The sequence below is a fragment of the Pongo pygmaeus genome, chromosome 16 (assembly GCF_028885625.2).
Source record: "Pongo pygmaeus isolate AG05252 chromosome 16, NHGRI_mPonPyg2-v2.0_pri, whole genome shotgun sequence".
Taxonomy (NCBI): Eukaryota; Metazoa; Chordata; class Mammalia; order Primates; family Hominidae; genus Pongo; species Pongo pygmaeus.
In genome coordinates this window covers 45,177,880-45,205,495 of record NC_072389.2, presented here as the reverse complement: position 1 = coordinate 45,205,495, position 27,616 = coordinate 45,177,880, and the positions used below count along the sequence as shown (strand labels likewise).

The 27,616-nt window shown below is 40.2% G+C and overlaps 1 protein-coding gene across 4 annotated transcripts in view; it reads right to left on the bottom strand.

Annotated features, from left to right (window-relative positions):
- Nucleotides 1–27,616, bottom strand: part of EIF2AK4 (eukaryotic translation initiation factor 2 alpha kinase 4) — a 103,730-nt gene that overhangs the window by 21,178 nt on the left and 54,936 nt on the right. For 2 of the 4 annotated variants that reach the window (XM_054450905.2, XM_054450907.2), the window contains exons 15-27: nucleotides 26,558–26,680; nucleotides 24,287–24,391; nucleotides 22,437–22,491; nucleotides 21,816–21,895; nucleotides 17,622–17,723; nucleotides 15,905–15,958; nucleotides 13,463–13,699; nucleotides 11,898–11,973; nucleotides 11,375–11,496; nucleotides 7,597–7,646; nucleotides 6,468–6,636; nucleotides 4,951–5,067; nucleotides 3,348–3,413 (exon numbers count right to left, since the gene is read on the bottom strand). In XM_054450905.2, the coding sequence (XP_054306880.1) occupies nucleotides 3,348–3,413; nucleotides 4,951–5,067; nucleotides 6,468–6,636; nucleotides 7,597–7,646; nucleotides 11,375–11,496; nucleotides 11,898–11,973; nucleotides 13,463–13,699; nucleotides 15,905–15,958; nucleotides 17,622–17,723; nucleotides 21,816–21,895; nucleotides 22,437–22,491; nucleotides 24,287–24,391; nucleotides 26,558–26,680 (1,356 nt within the window). The remainder of the gene's footprint in view (nucleotides 1–3,347; nucleotides 3,414–4,950; nucleotides 5,068–6,467; nucleotides 6,637–7,596; nucleotides 7,647–11,374; nucleotides 11,497–11,897; nucleotides 11,974–13,462; nucleotides 13,700–15,904; nucleotides 15,959–17,621; nucleotides 17,724–21,815; nucleotides 21,896–22,436; nucleotides 22,492–24,286; nucleotides 24,392–26,557; nucleotides 26,681–27,616) is intronic. The other 2 variants (XM_063652581.1, XM_054450906.2) reach the window with 2 other exon arrangements.

The window sequence follows — 27,616 nt, the reverse complement described above, 5'->3', positions numbered from 1 at the left end:
GCAGAACTTTGCATAAGTAACAAGGAGCCAAATGTTAATCACCAAAACGATGGGGAAAATGTCTCCAGGGCATGTCAGAGGTCTTCATGGCAGGCCCTCCCATCACAGGCCTGGAGGCCTAAGAGGAAAAAATGGCTTCATGGGCTGGCCCCAGGGACCCCTCCTCTATGTAGCTTAGGGACTTGGTGCCCTGTGTCTAAGCTGCTCCATCCATGGCTGAAGGGGGCCAAGGTATGTACAGCTCAGGCTGTTGCTTCAGAGGGTGCAAGCCCCAAGCTTTGGCAGCTTCCATGTGGTGTTGAGCCTGCAGATGCACGGAAAACAAGAATTGAGGTTTGGGAACCTCCGCCTAGATTTCAGAGGATGTATGGAAACGCCTGGATGCCCAGGCAGAAGTCTGCTACAGGGGTGGGGCTCTTATGGAGAACCTCTGCTAGGGCAGTGCAGAAGGGAAATGTGGGTTTGCAGCCCCCATACAGAGTCCCTACTAAACGCTAGCCCATGGAAGCATCCAGGAGGGAGGCTGTACCCTGCAAAGCCACAGGTGGGGAGCTGCTCAAGGCCATGGGAGCCTACCCCTGGCATCAGCATCACCTGGGTGTGAGACATGGAGTCAAAGGAGATCATTTTGGAGCTTTAAGATTTGACTGCCCTGCTGGATTCTAGACTTGCATGCGGCCTTTAGCCCCTTTGTTTTGGCCAACTTCTCCCATTTGGGAGAAACTGTATTTATCCAATGCCTGTACTCTCATTGTATCCAGGAAGTAACTCACTTGTTTTTGATTTTACAGGCTCATAGGCAGAAGAGACTTGCCTTATTTCAGATGAGACTTTGGACTGTGGACTTTTGAGTTAATGCTGAAATGAGTTAAGACTGTGGGGGACTGTCAGGAAGGCATGATTGGTTTTGAAATGTGAGGACATGAAATTTGGGAAGGGCCATGGGTGGAATGATATGGTTTGGCTGTGTCCCCACGCAAATTTTATCTTGAATTGTAGCTCCCACAATTCCCCTGTGTCATGGGAGGGACCCAGTGGGAGGTAATTGAATCATGGGGGCGGGTCCTTCCCATGCTGGTCTTGTGATAGTGAATAAGTCTCATGAGATCTGATGATTTTATAAAGAGGAGTTCCTCTGCACAAGTTCTCTCTCTTTGCCTTCTGCCATCCACATAAGATGTGACTTTCTCCTCCTTGCCTTCTGCCATGATTGTGAGGCCTCCCCAGCCATGTGGAACTGTGAGTCCATTAAACCTCTTTCCTTTATAAATTACCCACTCTCGGATATATCTTTATTAGCAGTGTGAGAGCAGACTAATAGAGGGATTAAAGATAAAAATTTTGGCTGGGTGCTATGGCTCACACCTGCTATCCCTCTATAAAAAGGAAAAAAAAAATTAACTGGGAGGCTGAGGCAGAAGGATCTCTTGAGCCCAAGAGCTTGAGGTTACAGTGAACTATGATTGTGCCACTGTAATCTAGCCTGCGTGACAGTGCAAGACCTTGTCTCAAAAAAAATAAAAAGAAAAAAAATTAAATTTAAAATCATGTATTTGATTTAAAATATTTTTTTAAGAAAATAAAAATGATTTCTTCTCTATAAATTTGAACATTAAATTACCCCAATAATAAACTACCAGAAGCACTGGAGTCAATATCTCCAGATTTTGGTCCTCACCCTATCATCAACTAACTCCATGTGACTCAGGACAAATCACAACATCTCTTTGGGCCTCAGGTGTCTCATTTGTGAAATAAGAGGACTGGGTCAGATATGTGAAACTCTTTGGCAATATTTCTACTCCCCTTCCTAATACCCTTAGAGTCCATTTTAAAATAATCAAAGTACCAAATACCTTTATTAGATACTATTTTTCTGTTTTTAAGTGAATCAAACACGTCTAATTAACGCTTAACATCATCGAATAACCAGTGGTTAGAGATCTAACAGAAGGAAAATAAGTTGACATGTGAACAACCAATGTGGCTATTACGTCCAAATGTATATTTATAAGACTTTCTTAAAAAAAAAAAAAAGACGTTCTGAAATGTGACTTTAGTTCAAATAACCTTTTGGGTTGGAAACTTTGGGTATAGAATCATTGAACTGAGCAGTCTTGTGCAGATTCTCTGTGCTATTTACACATGGGACTATTTCTGCACATAGGTGTGTGCTGTGTACATGTTTAGATTATACATAAATACTGTATATTGTTCTTCATATTTGGATATTTAGCTGTTGTGTTACTTTGCATATCATTACTATCTCCCCCAATATTAAATATTTAAGATTTAACCTCACTCAATTTTCAGAACTCCTAGTGCTATGCATCTGGTTTACTTTCGCTACTTGCAAAGGGGTGATTCCTTTGAACTCTGGTTTCCGTGTGCCCTCTGAAAGTTGTTTTACAGAGTTGAGGGCAGATACATGCTGCGCATATCCCCTTGTGGCTTTTTAAAGGCCAATATGAACCAAGAAGCTGAATGCAGGCTATGGACTCCTCTTTATATCCCTGCCACTGTGCCTGCCACACTGTAGGTGTCCGAAAGATTGAGTGACTCTTCCTGCCCTGTGTACAATCATATTTTAATCTATCCCATATGTGAATTTTGCTGATCAACGCAAAATCATATAATTGAGTGTCAGACAAGGGGCTAGACAGGTTCCGGGAAATTAAAAAACTTTTCTTATTTAAATATTCAGGAAAATGTACAAAATCCCTGTTGTCTTCTGTTGTTCAGCTACTCAGTTAAGTGTGGGTTACTGTACCAAAGATCTGGGATCAATCTGATGCCTACAGAGAGAATATGACCAAACTGTTTACTCCATAAGATTTCCCTTATTGATGATGGGATCAAATGGAAGATTTTAAGATTAAGAGACATACCAGAAAAGCTAGAGCTTTAATTCAACTCTGAGGAGTTAGAAGACATGGAGGTAGGGGAAGGGTAGCTCCCCAGATGAATTTGCAGAATTCTGTGCCTCCTTCTAGTCCCGTATAATCTAATTCAAAAGAGGACAACTGGTATTAGGTATGTTCAGCAGGAGGCTCTACCAGGCATAGCTCTATAAGGGGTGACAAAGAAAAGTATCTGCTGATCAAGAAAGAGCAGGATGATTACAGCATATCAAGAAGAAGCATGGAGAGACATTCTTTGATCACAGCATTAGTCTCTCCCTTCTCCTAATCCCAGAGGTTGCCATGGTACCTAACACTCAAGAGAAAAACTGCATCTGCGAGGTGGTAGGAAGTGCTGCTACCCTACTGCAACGAGAATTTGGTGACATTTTCTGGTATCACAAAATTACAGAGAAAGCTGTAATAATACCATTAGAAGGTACTTACACTATTAGAAGACAAAGACAGATTACAAAATTTAGCTTCCACTTCTCTCCTCGTCAGCTTCTCTGTCTAACGTGGAAGAAAAAGGTAACAATGAGAGTCGCCAAATCTGGCCCTGAACAAGACACAATTTCCAGGCTAATTCTGACAATTATAGCCTTCATTTTGAACAAACTGCTCCTAATGGTACAGGATAGATTGAATTCTGTGATTAGAAAATTTTCTCCCCCCAATTCACACAAAACCATAATTAACTTATTTTAAAATCTGAAAAACCCTGACAAAAGAATTAAAAGGGGAAAGTTGTACTTGCTGAATGGTGAGGTGACCCAGATCTGGACAGGCTTAATGAGGGCATTTGTTTGGGCAGGGAGGGAGTCATTTTGGTCTGGGCTCCCCTAACAAAGGCCAGGCTCTGGGCATTTCATCCCACGCTGGCAGACGTGCCATAGCCGCGGGACATGAATCAGTAAGAGCTGAAGCCCCTTGCACAATCCCTGGGGTTTCTGCCAGTGTCTGACTGACATCATATTGTATCTGTCACTGACAAACAGCAGTAGAGCTTTAGGGGGAGTAAAGAACCACTAAGAAACAAGCAGTAAAGTTTGGGCCATTGATGTGTACCTGCCAGATGAAAGAAAAGCTAGTTAATCCTTTTGGTGTATAAAAACAATAAGCCATTATGTGAGGACTTCCACTACTCTGTCTTAACCATAGACTTTCTGGTGCTGTTAGTTCTTACATCTCCTAGATGCCTCTTATTCATTATGAAAACAAAACTTAACATGAAAAGATATTAGAAAACATAAGCATTCACTTCCATCCTAGCATCATAATATAACACTAATTCATTTTTTCAATGCATCCCCTTCCAGGCTCTGTACCTGCACATATACTATAAAGTAATGAATACCATGATGTGACTAAATTAGCGAAGAGTAACTGGAGGTGCCATAGCCTCAGTCCCACAGGGAGGAGGTGGTAAATGAGGCCCCATCAGAGGTCGAAGTCATTCTGCCCTAATTCAATCAATGCAAATCTATACATGACTTTAATGATAAGCACAGGCAGACTGGAAGAATCAAGGGCAAGGCACACTATATATTCTCAACATGAACAGTCGCTCTCTTGGTCTCTGTAAAGGAAAGGTAATAGCAGCACTGGTGTGAGAATGAAGTGAGTTCACCCACCAGAGGAGCTCAGAACAATGCCTAGCTCACAGAGCGGGGCTCAGTCAATGTTAACTATCTTTGAAATTATTATTGGCAAGTATCAGGACCAATTACTTGGTATTTCTTGCCTTAATAAGTAGGTTAGTGAATAGCTTTACTATCTTACAAATTAAATAATTTGATCTTTTAAAATTAGAAGGTAGCCTTTTAAAAAACACCCCGGAGGTTATTAGTAGCACAGGGCTGAGGATGGAACAAAAGCTCAACCAATACTTGTTAACTGTTGATATAATTAAAATCAATTGGTTCTTTCAATTTAGAGCAATGAAGGAAGGACATAAGACTCCCAATTCAGTTTCATGGCTGCACTGGTAAGAAAATCATCAGGAACTATTATTATTATCTTTCAAAATCATAAGTAATTAAATGCTTACCACAGCATCATACAGAATAATGTAGACTTGACTGAGTTTATCTTCTGGGATCCCACAGTGTAAGAGTATTGCTTTCAATAACATGGTATGGTTCAAATAAATACTGTAATTTCTTTCCTGGGATATGGAGAAAAATTACTATTTTCATTATAAAAGCAATTATTGGTACATGACCAAATCTGGAAACTTACTACCAATTTGTCATCCTAACACAATGGAAGCGTTGAATTTAGCATATGGCTTCCTAGTTTATTTTTTTCATACATTCTTTTTGCATTGTTATAGTCAGAGTATACTCTAATTTAATACTATATTATATACATCCAAAGTACTCAGACTGGCTGGGGTGGTGGCTCATGCCTGTGTAATTCAAGCATTTTGGGAGGCCAAGGTTGGAGGATCCCTTGAGCTCAAGAGTTCAAGACCAGCCTGGGGAACATAGGGAAACCCCATCTCTACAAAAAAATAAAAAATTAGCTGGGGTCAGTGGCACATGCCTGTAGACCCAGCTATTCAAGCAGCAAGGCAGGAGGACTGCCTGAGCCTGGAAGGTAGGGGCTAGTGAGCCGTGATAGTATCACTGCACACCATCCTGGGAGACACAGCGAGACACTGTCTCCAAAACAAAACAAAACAAAACAAAAACAACTCTCACTGGTCTTCAGCTATGTTAAAAAGCCCGAGAGAGTTGACTTCAAAGACAGAAGGATCTGGTCCAATAGTAATTGACTCATAAGCACAGGCTAGTGGAATAGTTATCGTTAACTTTTGTCCACACAAATCGATTAATGAGTATTCACCGAGTGGTGAGCCATGTGCCGAGCTGGCTGCAATGGGGTATATGGCAAAGCGGACTCGTAGGCTCTGCCCTAAAAACACATGTTCTGCTTGGCGAAAACAATGAACATAACTCAAGGTAGTACATGGGTGTCTCAGATCAAGACCTGTGAGAGTTGAGAAGAAAAGGTGGCCAACTAATTAATGAGGGTGCAGTCAGTCTTCCTGGGGAGAAAGGGCCCAAACCATGACTGGGCAAAGAGTTTCTAGACATGGGAACATTTGACTGATGGTGGCAGGAATGACAGGGTGTGTGTGTGGGGTGGGGAGGGGAGCCTGAGAAGGGTTGGAAGCAATCCCCACCAGCTAGGCAGCATGCAGACTTGGTGAAAAGGGAAGTTGGGGAGTGAAGAGATCGGGTATAGGATAGAGCCACTGAGGGTTCCAAACAGGGTATGAACAGGCTAAGAGCATCTTAGGAATCTTAGCCTGATATTTTGCATTTTAGAAGAATGGGCAGAGAATACCCATCCCCCAAAACAAAACCAGTTCCTGTGAAGGTAAGAGCCTGAGCTGAACCTCAAAAGCAACACCACCAAGCTCTTCTCAGTTACTTTAGTAAAGATGTGATTCATCTCCAGGACAGACTGAGAAGCAGATCTGTAGCTGTGGTTTTCCCCACCACACTTGGTGAAGAACTATAGTGGGGAATCTTGGAATGTTAAAATATGGAAAGGAACCTGAAGTGCTGGAAACTCTTGGATGATTTCATAGATAGTGTAGATAATTTCAGCAGTTGGCAGAAAGCTGTTGGTGGTAGAAGTGACAATATCAAATGCACACTCCAGAAGTTCTTTGGGATGAAATCGATCTAACTTGCGCGGCCTGAACACACGTTCTATGCAGTATCTGGAGAGAGAAACCCAGATTTCTAAGGTCATTGCTTACTAGAAAGAAATATGTATGAGAAATTGTTGAACAAGATATAAGAAACAAATATGAAAAAAAATTAATCAGTGGTATGATCAAGAGGACTGACAGAAAGATTTGCCCTGGAACAGCCTTGCCTTGTGATCTAGGTTCCAATTCCCAGTTTTGCCACTTTTAAGCTATGGGGCTTAAGGTTTTTTAAATGTCTGAAATAGAGATGAAATTACACCAAAAAATTTTACCTTGGTGATTGCTTTCTACACAGGGATACCCACACCATAGGACTACGATTATTAATTGTTCACTTGTAGCTAGAATAAAAGCATGTAAAGAGCTTTGCTTTCAGTTGAAGAAAGGAGACTTAAAGTAGGGTGCCTCATTGACAACAATACTGCTCCAAATTATGAAGATCTCAGTGTTGGACCCCTGTGTATTTGAATGTACAGAAAGCCTTTTTCCAGGGCTAAGTGCCTGGAGGTCCTCAGCGCTCAGCGTTCCTGCTGGGTTTACTCCACTTCTCTACAAGCAGCTTTTGTTCGGTTACCTGTGTAGGCAGTTTTCACATAGAGACCAACGGCCATTTGTCCCACCAATTAAGTTTTAAAAGGGGCCATCTGTGATCATGAACAGCCAGATGTTTTTATCAAGCAACCGTTTGTGAAAATAATTAGTTATGTTGCTTGGGGACATTTAGAAGGCACAGAATAGACTGTGGGAACATGATGGTACCTACCTGCTACATTCCTTCTAACAGTCCTAGTTACCTTACAGGAAGGGGTACTGTGGCTGGGCTTCTGGCTCATATTCTAAGCTCAATATTCTTAACCCAGAATTCTTAACTGTGTAAGGATCACAGGAAATAAAATATTCTTTCTTGGTTGTCAAATTATTCAACTATTTTCCTATGTCTACCAAATGGAATCCCCTATTGTTTCTTACCGTTTTAAATTCAATATATTATTTCTTGCCACATATCTTGCAAAAGGGATCTGAAAAATAAACAAAATATGATAGGTCAATGTCAAAATGTGCCAGCTACCACACTCCTTTTGTTAATAGTGGCTTTATTGAAACATAACTCCCGTCCCATAAAGTTCACCCCTTTAAAGTATGTACTTCAGTGGCTTTTAGTATATTCACTAAGTTATGCACTGCTCACCACTCACACTCCCTGAAATGTTCTTCAGTGTTTTGGTCAGTGGTGGACTCTGCTGCTAGACATACCATCAACCTTATTCACTGTGGCATTTCTTAGGTTTTTTTTTAAATTCACTTTTAGTTAAATATTCTCTGTGGAGCTTTTATTATGTCCAATTAAAATTAGTGCAAGTTATTTATTTATGAATTTTTAAAAAATGTCGCTTTTACAGTAATGCAGTCAAAATGGGTATTATCTCTTACGGTGAATTTCCTGATTTTCCTATCAATCTCTTAGAATAAATTCTTAATAACCACCTTCAAATAGTAACCACAACTAGTAAAACCATTGTTAGATTGCCCCAACAGATCCAACATAGTATCATTAATACTGATGGGCCAAATTCTCAACATACATTCACTTTTTAATTTTTTGCATTTGAATATCAGCTTATAAAACGGGAGCTGATATTTAAAAATCTGCACTTTAGTCTCCTAATATTTAGAGAATAAGAAGCCAGCTTTAAGTATAGCTATGTAAATATTTGTACTTCTATTCTTTTTTTTTTAACAAAGCGCAAATGTCTGATCTGATTTGCTGTTTATTTACCTCTGCCTCAGAATAATCCCACATCACTTTACTCACTATAAAAGAAAAATAGAAGCGAGGAATGTGGAAGGAATTTCTTCTTAGACTATGAACACAAAACCTGTTTCACAATAAGCCATATGACATACATTTAAAAAAAGATTCCGCTCCCCCCTCCAAAAAGTATGGTCAAATGAGTGTATTCTTTGACACCTTACTCTTTGGTGATACAAACAACCTGATGTGCACGGTCATTCAGACACGTCAATGTGACAAGTTCAAGTTTTGCTTTTTGAAACTTTGTGAATTTTTTTTTTTTTTTCTGGGTATCTTCCATCCTCGGTTGGATCCATGGATGCAGAACCCACCCAAGGATGTAGAGGGCCAAATATATATATCTACACATATATCAAGTGTATGCAGGCCGGGTGCGGTGGCTCACGCCTGTAATCCCAGCACTCTGGGAGGCCGAGGTGGGCATATCACGAGGTCAGGAGACTGAGACCATCCTGGCTAATACGGTGAAACCCTGTCTCTACTAAAAATACAAAAAATTAGCCGGGCATGGTGGCGGGCACCTATAGTCCCAGCTACTTGGGAGGGTGAGGCAGGGGAATGGCGTGAACCCGGGAGGCGGAGCTTGCAGTGAGCCGAAATCACGCCACTGTCCTCCAGCCTGGGAGACAGAGTGAGACTCCGTCTCAAAAATAATAATAATAATAATAAAACAAAAAAGTACATGGAAACACACACAGTATACCTTATGTACAGTTTTTTGTTTTTTGTTTTGTTGTTGTTGTTTTTCAGACAGGGTCTTGCTCTGTCATCCACGCTGGAGTGCAGTGATGCAATCTCAGCTCACTGCAACCTCTGCTTCCCAGGTTCAAGTGATTCTCCTGCCTCAGCCTCCTGTACACATATTTTTTTTTTAAAAAAAACTTTCCTTTCTCTATAATAAAAATGGGATAATAGAGTTCCTTTGAAATTTACTTTTTTAAAAAAGCTAACAATGTGCCATGCACATTCCTACAAATCAAGTATAAATATGGCTATATCTAAATATGTACAGTTGTCCCTCAGAAATTGGTTCCAGGACTCCCCCAAGGATACCAAAATCAGTGGATGGTTAAGCTCCTGATATAAAATGACAGAGCATTTGCCTATAGCCTATGCGCATCCTCCTGTACATTTTAAATCATCTTTAGATTACTTATAATATCTACTACTATGCCTATACATCCCTTCTTTTGTATGGATTCAATGCGGTGTTTAGCACATGGTAAATTCAAGTTTTGCTTGTTGGAATTTTTTTTTCTGAGTATTTTCCATCCACAGTTGGCTGGATATGTGAAAGTGGAATCCAAGGATATGTACGAAGGGCTGACTGTATTTTCATCTTATACATATATAAAAAATACATATTTAATCTATATAAAAATATAGATTGGCTGGGCATGGTGGCTCACGCCTGTAAGTCCAGTATTTTGGGAGGCTGAGGCAGAAGGATCTGCTTGAGTCCAGGAGTTTGCGACCAGCCTGGGCAACACAGTGAGAGCCCGTTTCTACAAAAAAATTTTTTTTAATTTTCTTTTTGAGACAGAGTCTTGCCCTGTTTCCCAGGCTGGAGTGCAGTGGCAGAATCATGGCTCACTGAAGCCTTGACTTCCTGGGCTCAGCCAATCCTCCCGCCTTAACCTCCCAAGTAGCTGAGACCACAGGCACAAGCCACCACACTGGGCTAATTTTTAAATTTTTTGTAAAGATGGGGTCTTCCTATGTTGCCCAGGCTGGTCTTGAACTACTGGGCTCAAGCACTCCTCCTACCTAGGCCTCCTAAAGTTCTGGAATTACAGGCACGAGCCACTGTGCCTAGCTCAATGTTCTTTTCAATAGCTCCTTAATATTCCATAATATTGGTGACAAATTATTCAACCATTTTCCTATTGATAAACAGGCAGACAGTTTTTGACTACCACAATAATATGGCAATTAACATCCTTTTAACATTCATACACTGATGTGTTTTTCTTTCTTTGAGTAAATTGCTCAAAGTGGGATTGCTGGGTTCTAAGGATAAAGAATGTGCATCAAAATTTTAAGTTTTATTATAAACTTTTAGATTACTTTTCTAAAGGTTTAGCAGTCCGCATTCCCATCAGCAACATATGAAAATACCCATCTTCCTACACTCCTGTCATCTCTGGATAACATTAATTTAAAAATGTTTCCTGTCTGACGGGTGAAGTTGAGACAGCTTTGCACTTCTTTATTATTGGTGAGGCGGAACAGCTTTTCAGAAGTTTATCAGCCATGCACATTTTCTCTTCTGAGAGCTGCCTGGTTATATCCTTTGCTCATGTCTCCACTTGTCAGTGCTTTCTGTACGTGAGAGGTATTAAACCTTGTCTGTCACACACATTGCATGTTTTCCTTGCTCTATCATACAGCACCACAGATAGCTTGTTAGCAGCCAACGCTGTGTGAGTGAAAGACTAGTAAGACTGCTGCTGTCGACGGGATCCCTGGGGGTCGGAAGAAAGCAGGCACAGACAAAACTCAGCATACCCAATTAGGAGAGACACTTGCTGTTAGAAGAATTTAACTGTTCCAGACATTAACATGTTAGGATGTTTACTGAAGATCTAGCCAGGAAGTTAAAAAAACAAACAAACTACATTTATTTGTCTAAGTGGGTGGGGTTAACCTGCTGTGGTCACTCAACACTGGGGGGTGCACATGTGGCACCTGCAATGCAGGGTTCCTCCAGTTCCTAGAGCTATAAATACCTGTGCTATTAGTAAGGTGGAGGCATTCAGGACCAAACATTTCCTCCACTCCAATAACGCTCTCACTCTGACAACTTCCTCAAGAATGCAGTTCCTAAAGGTGACATTTATAATATAAGCCTAGGGAAAAAACCCTTTAACAGAGATGCCATCCCTGTGACTAGATACAGCATCCTGATTGTCAGCAGTGTGTTCCCAGCCTCACCCGCAGGTCAAAAGGAAGCATCACCAGCATCCCGCTGTGGTCCATGAATAGGGCAGCTTCGTTGTGCTCATATATTTGTCTGTTTCGGGGAAGTAGTAGTGGGGTACACAACTGAACAGCTCCTACACCAAATGAGAAAAAATAGCTCATCAGGTTCACATTCTCCTTAGGAGGCAACCTAAAATTAACACAAACCTGACAGTTAAGTAATCGCTACTGGGGACATTGAAGTCATATCAGTTTTTCTTTAGTTCTCTACATTTATAAATAGAGAGCTCATCTAGAGTTAAGTTTGACAGTTTGGTCATATTTCTGACTCCACAAACCAATTGCATTTTAGTATTAATAGTAAGGCTGCAATATTCAAATCAGTTTCAAAAATAAGCTTAAATTCCATATGATGTCAATTATTTATAACTGAATTTGAAAGTAAAATGTGATATGCCCGAACACTAACAGTACTTTCTAATGACGAAAAAAGTCTTATGAGAAGAAATATCATTTTTAAAAAGGGCGTACATACCGTGTCTCTTAAAGATGCGGATGATGGTTTCACACACGTGCTGCTGCATCTTGGCTGTACGGATTGAGAAGTTGCCCTAAAACAGGACCGATTAAAACGTCATCATTGAAGCCTTATGAAAGGGATCCTTTAAAATATTAATCTGTGGCTTGCAGTAGGCACTACATCGATTATTTCCAGGTTCAAAAGAGAAGTCTTGACAAGTCCATCCCTCTTTGAACACATCAGGGAAGAGGACACATATCTTTTCATGGCCTGCTTTGGAAAGCAAGAGCTAACCTTTCAAGCAATGGGAAGGTTGCCTGGGTTCAAAGTCCAAATTCTTGGCCACATTGATATTTGCCTTTCAGGGGGAGCTAATCAAATAAACACATTCTCCCTAACTCTCAGGGATACTGTGGTGCGATGACCACCTAACAGCATCAGGCCCCTCCCACATACCAAGGTGATTCATGGCAGGCCTGTTGAAAGCTACATGGCATTTACATATTTTACCAATAGCTTTCTTTTTTATTTGTTTTTGTATTATAAAAGTAGTTCCATTTCACTATAGAAAATTTAGAAACAACAGACAAGAAAAAAGACATCTATAAAAAAGTCACCTATAATCCTGCAAATATCTTTCTATAATAATATTGCCAGCCAGTAAAAATTGTGTTTGGTCTCTAAAATCTATACTGATGTTGCATAAATTTTACCATGACTTCCTCTACTACTTTATCTTTTAAAATTATATCATATATATTAAGCATACAGAAACATATAGATAATATAACAAATATCTGTTATCTACTCACCCAACTTTATCAAATTTTAACATTTCACTAATATGCTTCAGATTTTTTTTCTTTTTAAAATAAATTAAATGTTAAAGTCTCCCCAAACTGGCAACCTGGCTATACTTCAGAAACTGCTTGGGAGCTTTTAACGAGATTCTGAAATGCCTCACACCTGGAGATTCTGAGCCACTAGATGGGCTATGGGACCTGAGCATCTGCACTGTCAGAGAGTTTCTGGGATGAAGTAGATGTGCAACCAGCACTGGGAACTACTTTCTACTTCATCTAGATATGAGCTGGTTGATGCTTTTGGCTCTGGGCATTTGGGCTAGGGATCAGTCTCTAAATGCACTGTTTCTTTTTTCTTTTTTTTTTTGAGATGGGGTCTTGCTCTGTCTCCCAGGCTGGAGTGCAGTGGCGCGATCTCGGCTCACTGCAACCTCCACCTGCCTCCTGGGTTCAAGTGATTCTCCTGCCTCAGCCTCCTGAGTAGCTGGGATTACAGGTGCATGCCACCAAGGCATGGCTAATTTTTGTAGGCACTGCTTCTTAATCTCTTGGGTGGGTAGGGAGGAGGAAAGGTCAAGGACTCCTTCAAGTAGGTGATTGAAAGTATGGGTCCTCTTCCCTGAATGCATATACACATGTTTTGCATGTACTTTTAGGGGCTTCCAATACCTCACATAAGAACTTATGCTGGAGGCATTAAAAGAATCTGTGAGAAACTGGCTTGATCCTTTTGTGGACCAGGTGAAGCTCCCTTTGTGCAGCGTGGCTTAAGCCCACCTTCAGTATGTCACTGTCATAGGTGTAATCGATGGCAGGGGAGATGCGCTGGGAGAAGATCTGGGCCATCATGGTGCGGTAGGCCTTCCCATCCACGTTGGTCAGTGTGTGGTGCAGTACTTCATGCAGCTCTGACTCCTCCATCTGGGGTGGGGGCAGCAGCTCACTCTTGAGCAGTTCTGTGGCTGTGGGCCGTTTTGCTGGATCGTGGTTCAACAGCCAGGAGATGACTGATTTCTACAATAAAACCCAGGTACACGGCTGATGGGACGCAATGGATAACGCTCAGCTATTCTCCGGACAAGTCAGTAGTCAGTTCAGGTCAAAGAAAAGGTACCACTATTCTTGCACTTAACTGGCATTCTGAAATTTCTGAATACGTCATTATTTTTTCTACTTTATTATGACCACAGAGTTGTGCAACAATGTAATATGAACATTTCTTAAAAGGAGGCCCCTCCTTTTTTTACATTATTGTCACAACCAAAAAAAATCAACTCGACAACTACATAGAAGCAGAAATTAGGCCTTATAAACACACAAAATATTGTATAAAAAGATGTAAAAAGATAAAACAAATAGCTTTACGTGCCTAATTTTAGTAGAAATTGTAATGCATAATAGCTGCTAGAATCCTAAAAGCAATGTAAAACATATTGTTTTAACGGTTTCTTCTCCATTTATGTTATTTGCATTGATACCATTCCCTTGAATTCTCGTGATTTATGTTACTCATTTGTTATATCTTCATAGCCACCTCATTAAAGCAGTGAACCATATGAAGGCAATCTAAACCTTTGAGAGGTTCCTTAATGATGCTTAATCCTCTTGTTTATAATAAAGATTTATAAGGAGTTAGAGAAATATTTGAGATAAGAAAACCTCAATTATCAGATGGACTTCATTAAGCATTTTCTAATTATAAATCTTTAAAATATATCCCCCCCACCACTCTCCTTCCAGTCTTATGGTAAAATAAAAACACAGACAATTACTTTGTATGGGATACAGGGTATTATATAGAAAGAAAATGACATGATACAACTTTTATGAAAGTTATATTAAACGGCCAAAAACAAGAATACCCTATTGAGCATAATAGACCCTGCTGTACTGGTAAATATGCATGGCAAAAAATTATGTTATGCTCATTCTATAAGCATCTTCTAAGTTTCCTCCTTTCAGCTAAAAAGCAATGACTATGACATGGGAGGTGGTTGTGGTTTTGTTGTTTTTGTTTTGGTGCCAATTTGTACAGCCCAGACTCAAATGCTCAAGGGTATCTAATATATATCTGATGGTAGGAGTGCAGTCCTCATGATGAAAAATAGTTTGTATAGTTCCTGGGCCATCATAGCTGTCAACAAGGGGAAACACCAAATAAGACTGACCTTGTCATAAGGAAAGGCTATGAAATGAACATTTACTTATGACATCCAGAAACCATAATAGCTACCAAAAGAAGCAGAAACGTGACTCAATGTATTTCTAATGGCCTTCACTAATTAAACAGATGAGGCAGAATAGGTCCCTACAGCTATAAATAACCATCATGTTAAACATTACCAAATGACACAATGTTAGTGCTAATATAAATAAGGAGTACTTAATCTTTTTATTTTATAGGTGAGGAAAATTAAAGTCTAGAAAAGTGGCATGTCCATTCAGATACATAACCAGCAAGCAAGAAGCACCAAATTAACACAATATTCCATCTATGCTTTTGTTCTCAACATTAATGATTTAAATAAGGGATTTGCCTTGATTATAATCGTAAGTCAGTTTAAGAAATAAACTTCCATATGACAAGAGTATTAACCACTGTACCAAGACAAACAACTGGCACTCAGAAGAAAGGCATACCAGAAGCCCAATACACAAATTCACCAATAATATTTTTTTTAATATTTGCTGGATGCCAATATTAGCCTATGTCGTGAGTCACACACACATATACTCAGATATTTATGGTATATAGGAGAAATTATTTTGCTTTAAAATACCGTAACAATAGACTGTCCAGAAAATGCAACTCTTCCCCCATAATCTGAGCTACTGCAACCACAAAACAGAACAAAATTACAGTTTTAAATTATATTCTTTTCTTAAAGCCCCAAGCTTTATCAAAAACAATGAGCTGTAAAAGGATTCTTTTTTTTTTTTCAACAGCTAAGCCAAGGGTCCAAATAGCACTTCAAAAGCACAATGAATTGCACAAAAGAACCCTGCAGTTTGTTAATTTTCTGTGCCAGCCCTTGGCATTTTTATGGTGTAGTTCAAGTCTAATAACATTTTAAGTGCTTCATCTTTTCATATTTTTTCCCCACGATGTTCCCAGGACACAAGAGAATGAGTGGCAGAAGATTACTAATTGAAAAAGAAGAAAAATAATAATTAAAATGCAAGACTGAAGACATAGTAATTGACGCATCAGAAAATTACCTGCTTTGCATGCTCTCCATCATCAAAGTCTTCTGGAAACTTAGGCGAAGTAGGCTAAAAAAATATATTCAAATCAGCAAGGTTTTGGCAGACTGCCACAGTGAAAGCATTTATTCACCATAAGTAAGAAAATCAAATACAGAAATAAAAACTTGCTAGCAAGGAAAGATAGGTGATACCTTCCTGAAACCTGACGCTTATTCTTCCAATTACATACATATTATTTTAATATAAACTTTACCCAAATGATAGCCTCACCCAAACCTCACTCTTCACTTTCGTCCTAATGCTGTCTGCACCTTTGACCTCACGTACTATAACATTGGTCCCTTTTAGCTCAGGCAGTAACAGAGGCATGGACTAACCCCAAAAACATAAATGGAAATTTCACTGAGAAAAAAATTTCAAGGGGCAGAAAGCACATCTGGTTACAAAGTAAAAACCTAATGGCTTCAGAGAACAACAAAGTAGTTTAATTAAACATGCAGATGAAAAAAGGCAAAAAAAAAAAAAACCACACACACACACACCCATATACCAACACAGATAGAGTAAGAGAAAAAAAATCTCTACTTCTCCAAAAGTTCTCACCTTTCTGGTAAATAAACATGAATTTCAGACTAAAGAAAGGCACTTCATTAAGGACACAATCATCTAAGAGCATTGCAGTCAAGGCGAGGCAACAGTAATCACTTCACTTAGTCCTATGCTTTACGAACACAGCTGTCCACACTGTACTGACAGTAAAATAATTTGTTTTCAAAATTATCCAGAGACGTGTTCTTATAGTGGAATACAGGAGTATTCTTACTGCATTCTAGTTACCGTGTTTATGAATTAACTTAATAAATATTCCTGCTTCACTCTGCTCAGTAAGAAAGAAGGTGGCTCTCCAGATGTCTTGCTCATAAATATGTGAATTTAAATCACCCTCACCCAAACCTCACTCTTCACTTTCATCTTAATGCTGTTTGCTCATGGGCATCTCTGACCTCGCACATGTAACTTTGGTCCCTTTTTAGCTCAGGTAGTAAATGAGGCAAGGATTAATCCCAAGAACACAAATGGAAATTTCATTGGGAAAAACATTTCAAGGGACATATATTTTTTTCAGACCCATTTTAACTTCTGGTCTCGGTAGTTTTCTTTAGACATTACTACACCTGGTCCATTCAACAGGCATCTTTAACTTCTAGAACTAAATACCCATTTCTTTACAATCTACTTCCTCGTTATAACCATATTCATATCAAGCCCAATTTTGTGGCTTCTTCTTTTGCTTTAAAATCAAGAGTGAATCTCAGAATAATTTTTTAAAAAGCAACTATAACCTAGCAATTTCTCCAGATAAGATTTCCAAAAACAAACAAAACTGGGGCAAGTTTCCCATCATCGGAGGTAGGGTTCCATTTACCTCGCTGTGGAAACATAGTAGAGAGACCAGTAAGATCCCTCCTACATGCTGATGATCTTTGGCTCCCAAAACTGCTATTTTAAGAACTTAACTGAGGTGACTTCCTTTCCTCAGAAAAATGTTTCACTAAAAATGGGAAAACTGGTTAGTCTGGCATATCTGAATAAATGAGTCATTAAAATTACAGTAGGGCAGCCTCTTCTATATTATAAATACCAGAAAAAATATCCTGCTTTGAATTCTGATCTCTGTGCTCAGATTCGGGTTACTGAAAATGTAGGCACTAAAACACCTGATACATACATCTCTGAGTTGGTTGAGAACAAAGATCCTTTCTGAAGCTGTGACCATGGGGTGATAGGACATCTCAAAGAAGATAATTCCCAGGCTGAAGAGATCCACTTTCTGAGGGGGAAGAATAATTGCATTTAGAGAGCCTTGATATGAAAGTATAATTTACCAGGGAATTATAGGATAAGCATTGTTAGCTGAAATAAAGTTTGTATGAGTACAAAACAGGTCACACTGGAAAAATGTGAAGATTTGTTCTTAAAAATTATGGTTATAAAGGCTAAATGATATATTTTGTATTTAGATGATGATAAAATATTTGGCATGATGTCTTTAAACATTTTCCTAGAAATTTTTTTTCTTTTTTGAGGCAGGGTCTCACTCTGTCACCCAGGCTGAAGTGCAGTGGTGCAATCTCGGCTCACTGCAACCTCTGCCTCCTGGGCTCAAGCAATCCTTCCACCTCAGCCTCCCAAGTAGCTGGGACTACAGGTGTGCACCGCCATGCCCAGCTAATTTTTTTGTGTGTATTTTTTGTACAGACTGGGTTTTGCCATGTTGCCCAGGCTGGTCTCCAACTCCTGGACTCAAGTGATTCACCCACCTTGGCCTCCTAAAGTGCTGGGATTACAGGCATGAGCCAACACGCCTGGCCTTCCTGGAAAATTAATGGTAACTGGTTTAGTTGTATCCACAGACATAGAAAACCACTGGCTGAAAACTGGAAATAATGGCTGAAGAGCAAGGACAACTGAGATTGATCATAAGAATTTGCTTTGTTTCACATCTTAGCTAATTATCTTAAAAGTGAAACACAGACCAAAATCTGCAGCTGATAGAAAAGGCCAGCTCCTGACTACAGGGTCATATGGCCTTCAAAAAGAAGAGAATCTTGCCATTAGTGACAACATAGATGAACCTGGAGGACATTATGTTAGGTGAAATAAGCTAGACACAGAAAGGCAAATACTACATGATCTCACTGGTATGTGGAATCTAAATAAAAGTCAAACCCACAGTAACAGAGAATAGAATGGTGGCTACCAGGGGCTGGGGACTGGAGGTCAAGGGGAGGTGCTGGTCAAAGGGCACACATTTTCAGTTATAAAATGAATACATTCTGGAGATCTAAAGCACAGCATGGTGACTATAATTAATAATAATGCATTGTATTCTTGAGGTTTGCTAAGAAAGTAGCTCTCAAGTGTTCTTACCACACACAAAAAATGGAAACTAGGTGAGGTGATGGGTATGTTGGTCAGCTTCGTTGTGGTAATCATTTCACAATGTACACATATATCAAAACATCACATTGTACACCCTAAATATAGACAAGTTTCATCAATCATACCTCCATAAGCTAGGAAAAAAATAAAAAATAAAAATAAACAGCTACAGAAAAAAACACTAAAGTCAAAAAACTAGAAGGATATAAATAATCAAGATAACTATTAAGTAATTGACAAAAACAAAAAAAGTATCTATAATAAAAAGAAGAAAGAAGCAAAAAGGCAAGTCAGTGCAGAGAAAATCTAAGTAGGGTGCCATGAAGGAGAAGATGGCGTTGGGAAGGGAGTGCGTCTGAGGAAACCGAGCATGACACGGCTGCCGAGGAAAAGACTGCACATGGTCAGGGGCACAGAGGTGCAGAGCCACTTTCAGGACAATGGAAAACATTTTCAAGAAATACTCTTGAATACATTTGGACTCAAAGAGGGGGCGGCAAGACTCTTGAATTGTCACTGGTGACCTCCGACATCTTAAAAACATTCACTGTGGCATTTCCTGTACATGTTGGCTATAGAAAACATAGAATAAAAGCACCAAGAATAAAATAGCAATCTCATGATCCCACCACTCAGGGATATTTATTACTGATGTCTAAGATGCCCCCATTTTGGTTTTTAAAAAAAATATGTATATATGGCCAGGTGCAGTGGCTCATGCCTGTAATCCCAGCACTTTGGGAGGCCGAGGCAAGTGGATCACCTGAGGTCAGGAGTTCGAGACCAGCCTGGCCAACATGGCGAAATCCTGTCTCTACTAAAAATACAAAAATTAGCCAGGCGTGGTGGCAGGCGTCTGTAATCCCAGCTGCTCGGGAGTCTGAGGCAGGAGAATCGCTTGAACCTGGGAGGCGGAGGTTGCAGTCAGCTGATAGCCCACCGCTGTGCTCCAGCCTGGGCGAAAAGAGCAAGACTCCATCTCAAAAAAAAAAAAATAATAATAATGACACTAAAGGTGTCTGCCCACACTCACAGTGTGTGCAGTCCATCTCCTGATACCCTAACCCTCACCCTTACCAGGTACTTAGAGGTCTGTTTCAACTTTATGTTGTTGTCCAATGCTCCCTGTCAGAACCAAAACCCAGGCTTGAATCTCCACTGCAAGCCTGAGCATTTGCTTTGATGCAAATTGCTTTCCTAATGTATTTTATTTTATACATATATAATTGATTCAGACAGGGTCTTGCTCCGTTGCCCAGGCTGGAGTGCACTGGCATGATCATAGCTCACTGCAGCCCCAATCTCCCGGCCTCAAGCAGTCCTCCCACCTCAGCCTCCTGAGGAGCCGGGACTATAGATGTGTGCCACCAGGCCTGGCTAATTTTTTTGATGTTTAGTAGGGATGAGGTCTCGCTATGTTACTCAGGCTAGTTTTGAACTACTGAGCTCAGGCAATCCTCCCGCCTCAGCCTCCCAAAGTCCTGGGATTATAGGCATGAACTACCATGCCTGGCACCTAATGTGTTTTTAAAGTTTAGCTTTACACTCTTGCCCTAAGTGATCTCATCCAGTCTCACAGCTTTAAATCCTATCTGTGTGCTGATTTCAAATTTATCCTTCTGATTCTCACCTTTCCTCTGCACTCAAGTGTTGGGTCTCTAACAATCTACTCGACATCTCTAATTGGATTTCTCATCAGATATTTCAAACTAACATGCCTCAAACTGAATTTTCCTGTCATCTTCTCCTCCTTCCTCTTATGTCTTTCCTTAGCTTTCCTCACTTCAGTCAAATACTCTTCACCCAGGTGCTCCAGAAAGAAACCTGAGCCCTTGACTTTTTCCCTTCCTCGTTCTCATCCAACATCCATTCCGTTAGGAAAATCTCTCAATTCCCTTCCTAACTCAGCACACTTCTCTCCATTTCTACTGCTTGCAGTCCAGTTCCAGCTGCCAACCGCCCTACCAGGACTTCCTGCAGAGCCTCCTCGCAGCAGCCAGAGTGAAGTCTCTTGCTCAAGATTCTTCATTGGCTCCCTGTGTACTTCAAATTAAATGCACACTCCTTATCCAGGCCAACCTGGCTCTGTGTGATCTTTCCCTGCCTTCTTTTCCAGCTTCACTTCATGCCTCTGTACTCTGTTGCTTGCCACACTGTGGCCACACTAGCCTTCCTTTTGGCTGTCTTAAATGTGCCAAGCTCTCTCTCACTCAGGGCTTTCTCTTTATGTGTGCAGTTTCCTCTGCTTCTCACCATCTCCCTCCCTGGCATGTGTCAGCCCCCAAATCTGTGTGGCTTGTCCTTTCTCATCCTTTATCCTAAATGCCATCCTCTCAAGAGATCTTCCCTGGTCAATCTGTTCTCTTTGTCACTCAGTTCCATTTTTTTTTCTTCCTAGCCCTCACCACAATTTGTGACTATATCTTTTATTTTTTACTTATTTGTTTGTTGTCTGTTTCATCCACCAGTGGACAAGCTCCCTGAGGGCTGGAGCCACATCTGTTCCTGGCACCTTGCCCAAGATAGGGGTTGGTTTGCACATTCTTTGGATGGATGGATGGATGGATGGATGGATGGATGGATGGATGGATGGATGAATGGATGGATGGACGGATGGATGGGTGGATGGACGGGTGGATGGATGGGTGGATGGACGGGTGGATGGACAGGTGGGTGGATGGGTAGATGGGTGGATGGGTGGGTGGATGGATGGATGGGTGGGTGGATGGATGGATGGATGGATGAATGAATGGATGAATGAATGGATGAATGGATGGATGGATGGATGGATGGATGGACTGTACGCTTCTGGCAGCAGCACTGCCAGTTTCAGTCACTATCCTTAGGACCATGAGTCCTTCCTGGAGTGTGAACGAGTGGATGTCCTGACTATTTTAGCCGGGACTAAACCCCAAATGCTGTGATCTAGATGTCCTATTACCTTAATTTTGAGATTCCTTTTCCCCACAAAACCCCTTACCTGGTTGTATGCAGATTTGGTGCTTCCTTGGACCTCTGGGCTTACATAGAGAGCAGTGCCAACCATCCCAGTTAAGTGACCTGTGTGGAGGAAAACAGAGGGAAAATGTCCCAATAATAGCACTTACAGAAGACACAAACTAAAAACAAAAAACGGTTTCTTAAAAGTGAGGCATGATCTGTTAACTGTCTATGCCACTCACAGGAAGCAGCAGCATGCATTGTACCAAATGAATAACCATAAGTCACGTATGGCCACACACTCTGTTCTACACAAGGATGTCTTTGCTATTGAAGAGGAGGGACAGTGCCAGATAAGACCCCAGACAGATCAGGTCATGAGGTAACCTCACATTACCAACGGAGGTTAGACAAAATAAAACTGTCTACCCCCGGGAGCCAATTATTCTACTCACTGAAGCTCTAATTTCTTAAAGTTCAAAGAACAATTCATAAATTGAAAAGGAAAAAAAAAATGAAAACGTTTCCATAATTTTGTTAACTTAAGGAGCAATTAAAATCTGCTGTAGAATAAAACCTTTACAAGTAAAAAGCAGGTTTCAGGTTAAGAAATTCTGGGATCTTTAACACATGGATGAAATATATAGTCTTCTGGGTTTACCTGAAGGGTCTGACTTAATCAAGTCTCCTGTCTGATCGTCTTGTTTGCTGTCAGCCTAAAAACATAAGTAAGGCAAATATCCAATTAAAACATGATATTATTCCATGAGAATGGCTTGTCTGTTTCTAAATGAAGACTGAGGAAATATTACATGGAAATCAAAATAATATAATAATGCTTTAAGTTTTAATTTTTTTCTAGTTTAGTTAACCCACTAATGCAAGGCTCTCAGAAAACCCAATGAAATCAAGAGGGAGAGGGGCAATCACTGTACAACTCTTTCTTTAGGACAGAAATATGCAAACACTTAGAGAAACCAATTTATTTTCATGTTGCAAATGCCAAAAACAGAATCTGTTTTCTAAGAAGAGTAAGATTGTATTAAAAACAACAAACTCATCTTTCAACTTACCCATTGCTGTTACTTTCTCTGCGTCAATTTTTATTCTTCTTTCCTAGAGGCTGCTCAGCAAATATGTTCCACCCTTGCTCATGGCTAATGCCCCCCAGGTAGCCTCACCTTGCTCCACTATGTGCAACAGTGCTGTCAATACCCTAAGTCACTATTGTTATGTCTGCACTTGTAATAGGTGCTTCCCATTACAAGCATCACCATCAGTAATAACGGCTTCAACATTCTTAGTGCTGGGCACTGTTCTAGGTGCTTTACCTGCATTCTTATTTATCTTCCTGATAACTTTTTGAGCTAGGCGCTAGTATTAGGCACACTTTACAAATGAGGTATTGAGAAGTTAATTAATTGTCCAATATCATGCTACAAAGCAGTGGCAGAGATAGGATTCTAATCCAGGTCAGTGAGATTCCAGAGCTTGAGCTCTTATCTATCTCACTATGCAACAGCCTTCCAGACATCAAGTTAAATTCTTTAGTTTGGGGATCAAGATCCCCACCATCTGGCCCATCCTTAGTCTCAGCACTCTCCCATATGCTCCATGGGGAGTATGAATGGGACCGTGTCCTTACTGTCTGCCTTCCCTCTCCTCCCTTTCCACTCCTAGTCTCACCTTCTAACTTGGCCCCAATGGTTATTCTCACCATTAACTCAAATCCTATTTTCCTTTCCTGATCACCCTTGGAATTAACTGCATTTCCTACAGATCTTGGTGCCTAATAACTTGGGTTTATAATGTGAAGTAAAATTCCTCCTCTGGCATTCAAGGCCTACCACTTACAAGACTGCCCAACCTTCCAATGACTCCTCAACTGCCCCGCATCTTCTTACTCTCCCCTGCACCTCACAGTTTTGACCAGTCAGACAGTATGCTGGTCTTCCGACAGCCAAGTCTGCTTACCCCGGGGCCTCTGCTTATGCTGTGCTTTCTCTCTGGAATCCCCATCCTGGGGCCACCAGGCCCTGCCCTCAACCTTCACCTGTTGGACTCCCAACCACCATTTAAGGACATCTGAAATGCCACTGTCGTTATCCAGCCTTTCTTGGTCCTCACAACTGTATGGTCTCCTGGTGTTTTATGTTTTTGAGCCTCATTTCCCCAAACCAACAAAAGCCTCTGAGGTATAAAGCATCTAGCCCAGTGCCAGGCATGGTAGACCAAAATACCAAATGATTTCATAAAGTACTGTACGCCTTTGACCACAATATTGTTCCCAAGCCAATAATTTTGTGTCCCTCAAGTGGAATGCACTCAAAAAAATATACTCACAATTGCAAAGCCTACAACATTTGCAGCATACCCCTTCAGGTTTGTATAATCTCCTGAGGATGAGACAGCATAGTTCTGTGAACGCACTATTCTATCTGCTAATACTTTCAGGATTATCAAGGCATCTGAGTCTGTTTTTAGGTACAGTCTAATTTTTAAAATACTTACAGAAAAGGCTAGATGGTCTGTCGCCAAACCAAAATCACCTATTTTCACATGGTCATCAGAATCCAAAAAAATGTTGACAGGCTTCAAATCCCGGTGAATCATTCCCTGTTGAAAGAGAGGGAAGAAACAAACAATGGTTTTCCATGCATAAAGTTATACCTACTTCCTAATTTAAAAGGCCAACCTAGTGATGAAAATCGTATGAAGTCTTCTCCCACAGACCACCCTGGTCCAGGTTGTCCGGCCTCTGCAATGTGTCCTGACTGTCCTATGACCTCTTTACTATCTCCTAGTTCTACCTGGTGGTATCCTGACCAGGTGAATTCTAAATAGTTCCCTGTGGCATCCAAGGCCCCTTCCACTGGGTTCACCAAGTTACCCTTACCTCTGCTACATTACAAAACCTCTCCTCTGGTCAGGGAGACACACCATTTTTATTCCTTCTTCTATTCCTTTCTTTGTACCATCTCCCCTTCATAGGATACTCGCTTTTTTCCATGCATTTGCACTGTACCAACATTTGCAAGTGCCAACTCATTCATGAGCCTTCCACAGTAATTCTAACAGTTCAACTTGGCATCCCCAGCACACACAGTAGGTGTGCAACAATTACTTGTTACATGAGACTGCTTTCTCATTTTCCTAATGGCTCGTAATGTGTATTGTTTCATGCATTATAATATAGAAAATAATGATCTCTTTTACCATTACATGAATGTAAATTCTGGCTCCCTCTAAGAGCAAGAAGTCCCTCTCAAGCATGGGACACACACTTGTGTCTCCTTGTATTTCCAGGTATGGCACAGTGTTAGATGTCAGCAAATGGTTAGCCAATACTGAGCAAATTGGATGGAGTGGAAGAGAGCACACAGGGCATTGTTCTAGCATCCCAGGATAAAATCACAGTAATACAGCTTAAATGGCCCTCATTAGAATTCATTTTCATTTCTAACCTTGCAAATTCTGCTTCTACCAAATCATCTATAAACTACATATGCGTAAATTACAGCCCTTGCTTCTCAGTATAAATATGGTACAGTACAAACATTTTAAGGTTAAATAAATTTGAGGCAAAGGAAAAAAATAATGAATTTATATTGGTTAATGCATTAGACAATCTCATTTTAAAAATGTAAGCAGTGTTTCATCCTGAAGCTAGGCCCATTAGCATTTACATTATAATGGCAATTTCTAGCTTTAAAATGACATTTTAGACATACGACAAGCTAAGTTACTCAGAAAGTCTGATTTCTCTTCTTGCTAGATGACCTTCTGGTTTCTCCGTGTTCCTAGGAAGGGTGGCACTAATTCAGTTAGAATCAAGTAACTTGGCAGGTATTAACCACATCCTTGCTTAATTCTTTTTTTCTCTTTTTTCAGATGAAGTCTCTTACTGTCACCTAGGCTGGAGCGCAGTGGTACAATATCAGCTCACTGCAACCTCCACCTCCCAGGTTCAAGTGATTCTCCCGCCTCAGCCTCCCAAGTAGCTGGGATTACAAGTGTGCACCACCACACTCAGCTAATGTTTGTATTTTTAGTAGAGATGGGGTTTCACCATGTTGACCAGTCTGGTCTTGAACTCCTGACCTCAAGTGATCCGCCCATCTCGACCTCCCAAAGTTCTGGGATTACAGGCATGAGCCACCGCACCTGGCCCTAATTCTAAAGCACTCAAGGAATCATCCTCACATTCCCTACATGTTCATATATTTTCTCCTCTCCCAGAGGTTAACAAATTTTTTCTATAAAGGGCCAGAGAGTAAATACTTTAGGCTTTACAGCCCCTGTTGCAACTACTCAAATCTGCTGTTATGGAAAAAAAGCAGCCATAGGCAATATGTAAACAAATGAGCATAGCTATGTTCCAATAACCTTGGGAGCATTGAAATCTGAATTTCATGTAATTGTTATGTGTCATGAAATGTTCTTCTAATCTTTTACAACCATTTAAAAATGTAGGAGTCATTATTAGCTCACAGGCCATACAAGAACAGGCAGTGGGTTAGATTTGACCTGTGGGCCACAGTTTGCTGATCCCTGTCCTAACCTTTAAAGTTTTCTTAACATTTTTTAATGTTATACTCTGATACTTTGTAATATTTTATTGTCTTTGACACTTTGTTCTATTTCCTACAAAAACAGATTATGTCATATACCCATAGCTTTCCCTCTATTTCAGTTTTTCTCCAATCTTACATTTGATATTTTTATGCAGTCATAAATTTATGTAAACATAAGTCTTCAGATATCAAATGTTGCAAAGTTTACTTTCTCATGGATATAAGCTAATCCATCCAGAATCTCTCGAAAAAGCCTCCAGAGTCTGATGGTGTCTCGATACAGTCCCTGGTCAATGGTGTCTCGTAAAGTGCTCTTCTCACAGTACTCCATCTATATAGACAAACCAGGAGAATCTGATTACACAACAGTTTTAAGTGAAGGAGTATAACTGCAATTTACACAATCCTCTATTTTAAAACCTGTACCATGGGTTTTAAACAGTTACGGGAAAGACTTGGTTTTCTACACTGAAAAAGAAACCAACAGTATTAAAAAATAATACTGTTGCTAAGAGTGCACACTCTTAGCACTCCAACATAACCATTTTTAATTTTTTATATTACTGCTCATTTAAAAATATGACTTGTTTAAAATACTTATCACAATTAATATAAAAAACTGAGAATGTAGTAAAATTTTATCTATTGTTTTACAAGATCGCTTCCAAACCCAAATTTACAAGGAGGGTTAGTTAATCTAATGATATCATTAGCTTTTCTTACATTAAAGACAAATGACCTTCAAGTTTAGAGCAAAATATTGTAAATATTAAAACATTCAAGTCTTCTTGGGACAGTGAGACAGGGGCTCTCACCCCTTCTTGAGCGTATTCACGTATCAGAAAACAGTGCAACATGATTTAAATCTTAAATCAACATGCACCATTTGATTTACGAAACTAGCCTATATGCTTCAACTAGTGCCACAGTTGAGATTTCTCATGAAGAAAGGTTTTATTGTTTTTAAAGAGGAAGATCAGCCTTCGTTCTATCATCTTCGGAATAACTGTCAGTAAACTCTGGCTCACCCTCCGGGCCTCACAAGGCCTCCTCTGATGCCCACACCGTGATCCTGATGCATGTCGGATGCACCTCCTTTGTGTACTTCTATTTCATTCTAATTGTGTAGAAGGTAATGGAATATAATAGAGGATAAATAGTGGTTTGGGGGACCAATGCTTTATTATCTGTGTAAGTGGTACCTCAAAGATATTTATGTTACGGAATACCTAAAACCAGCTCCAACTCCAGGAAAGCAAATACCTAA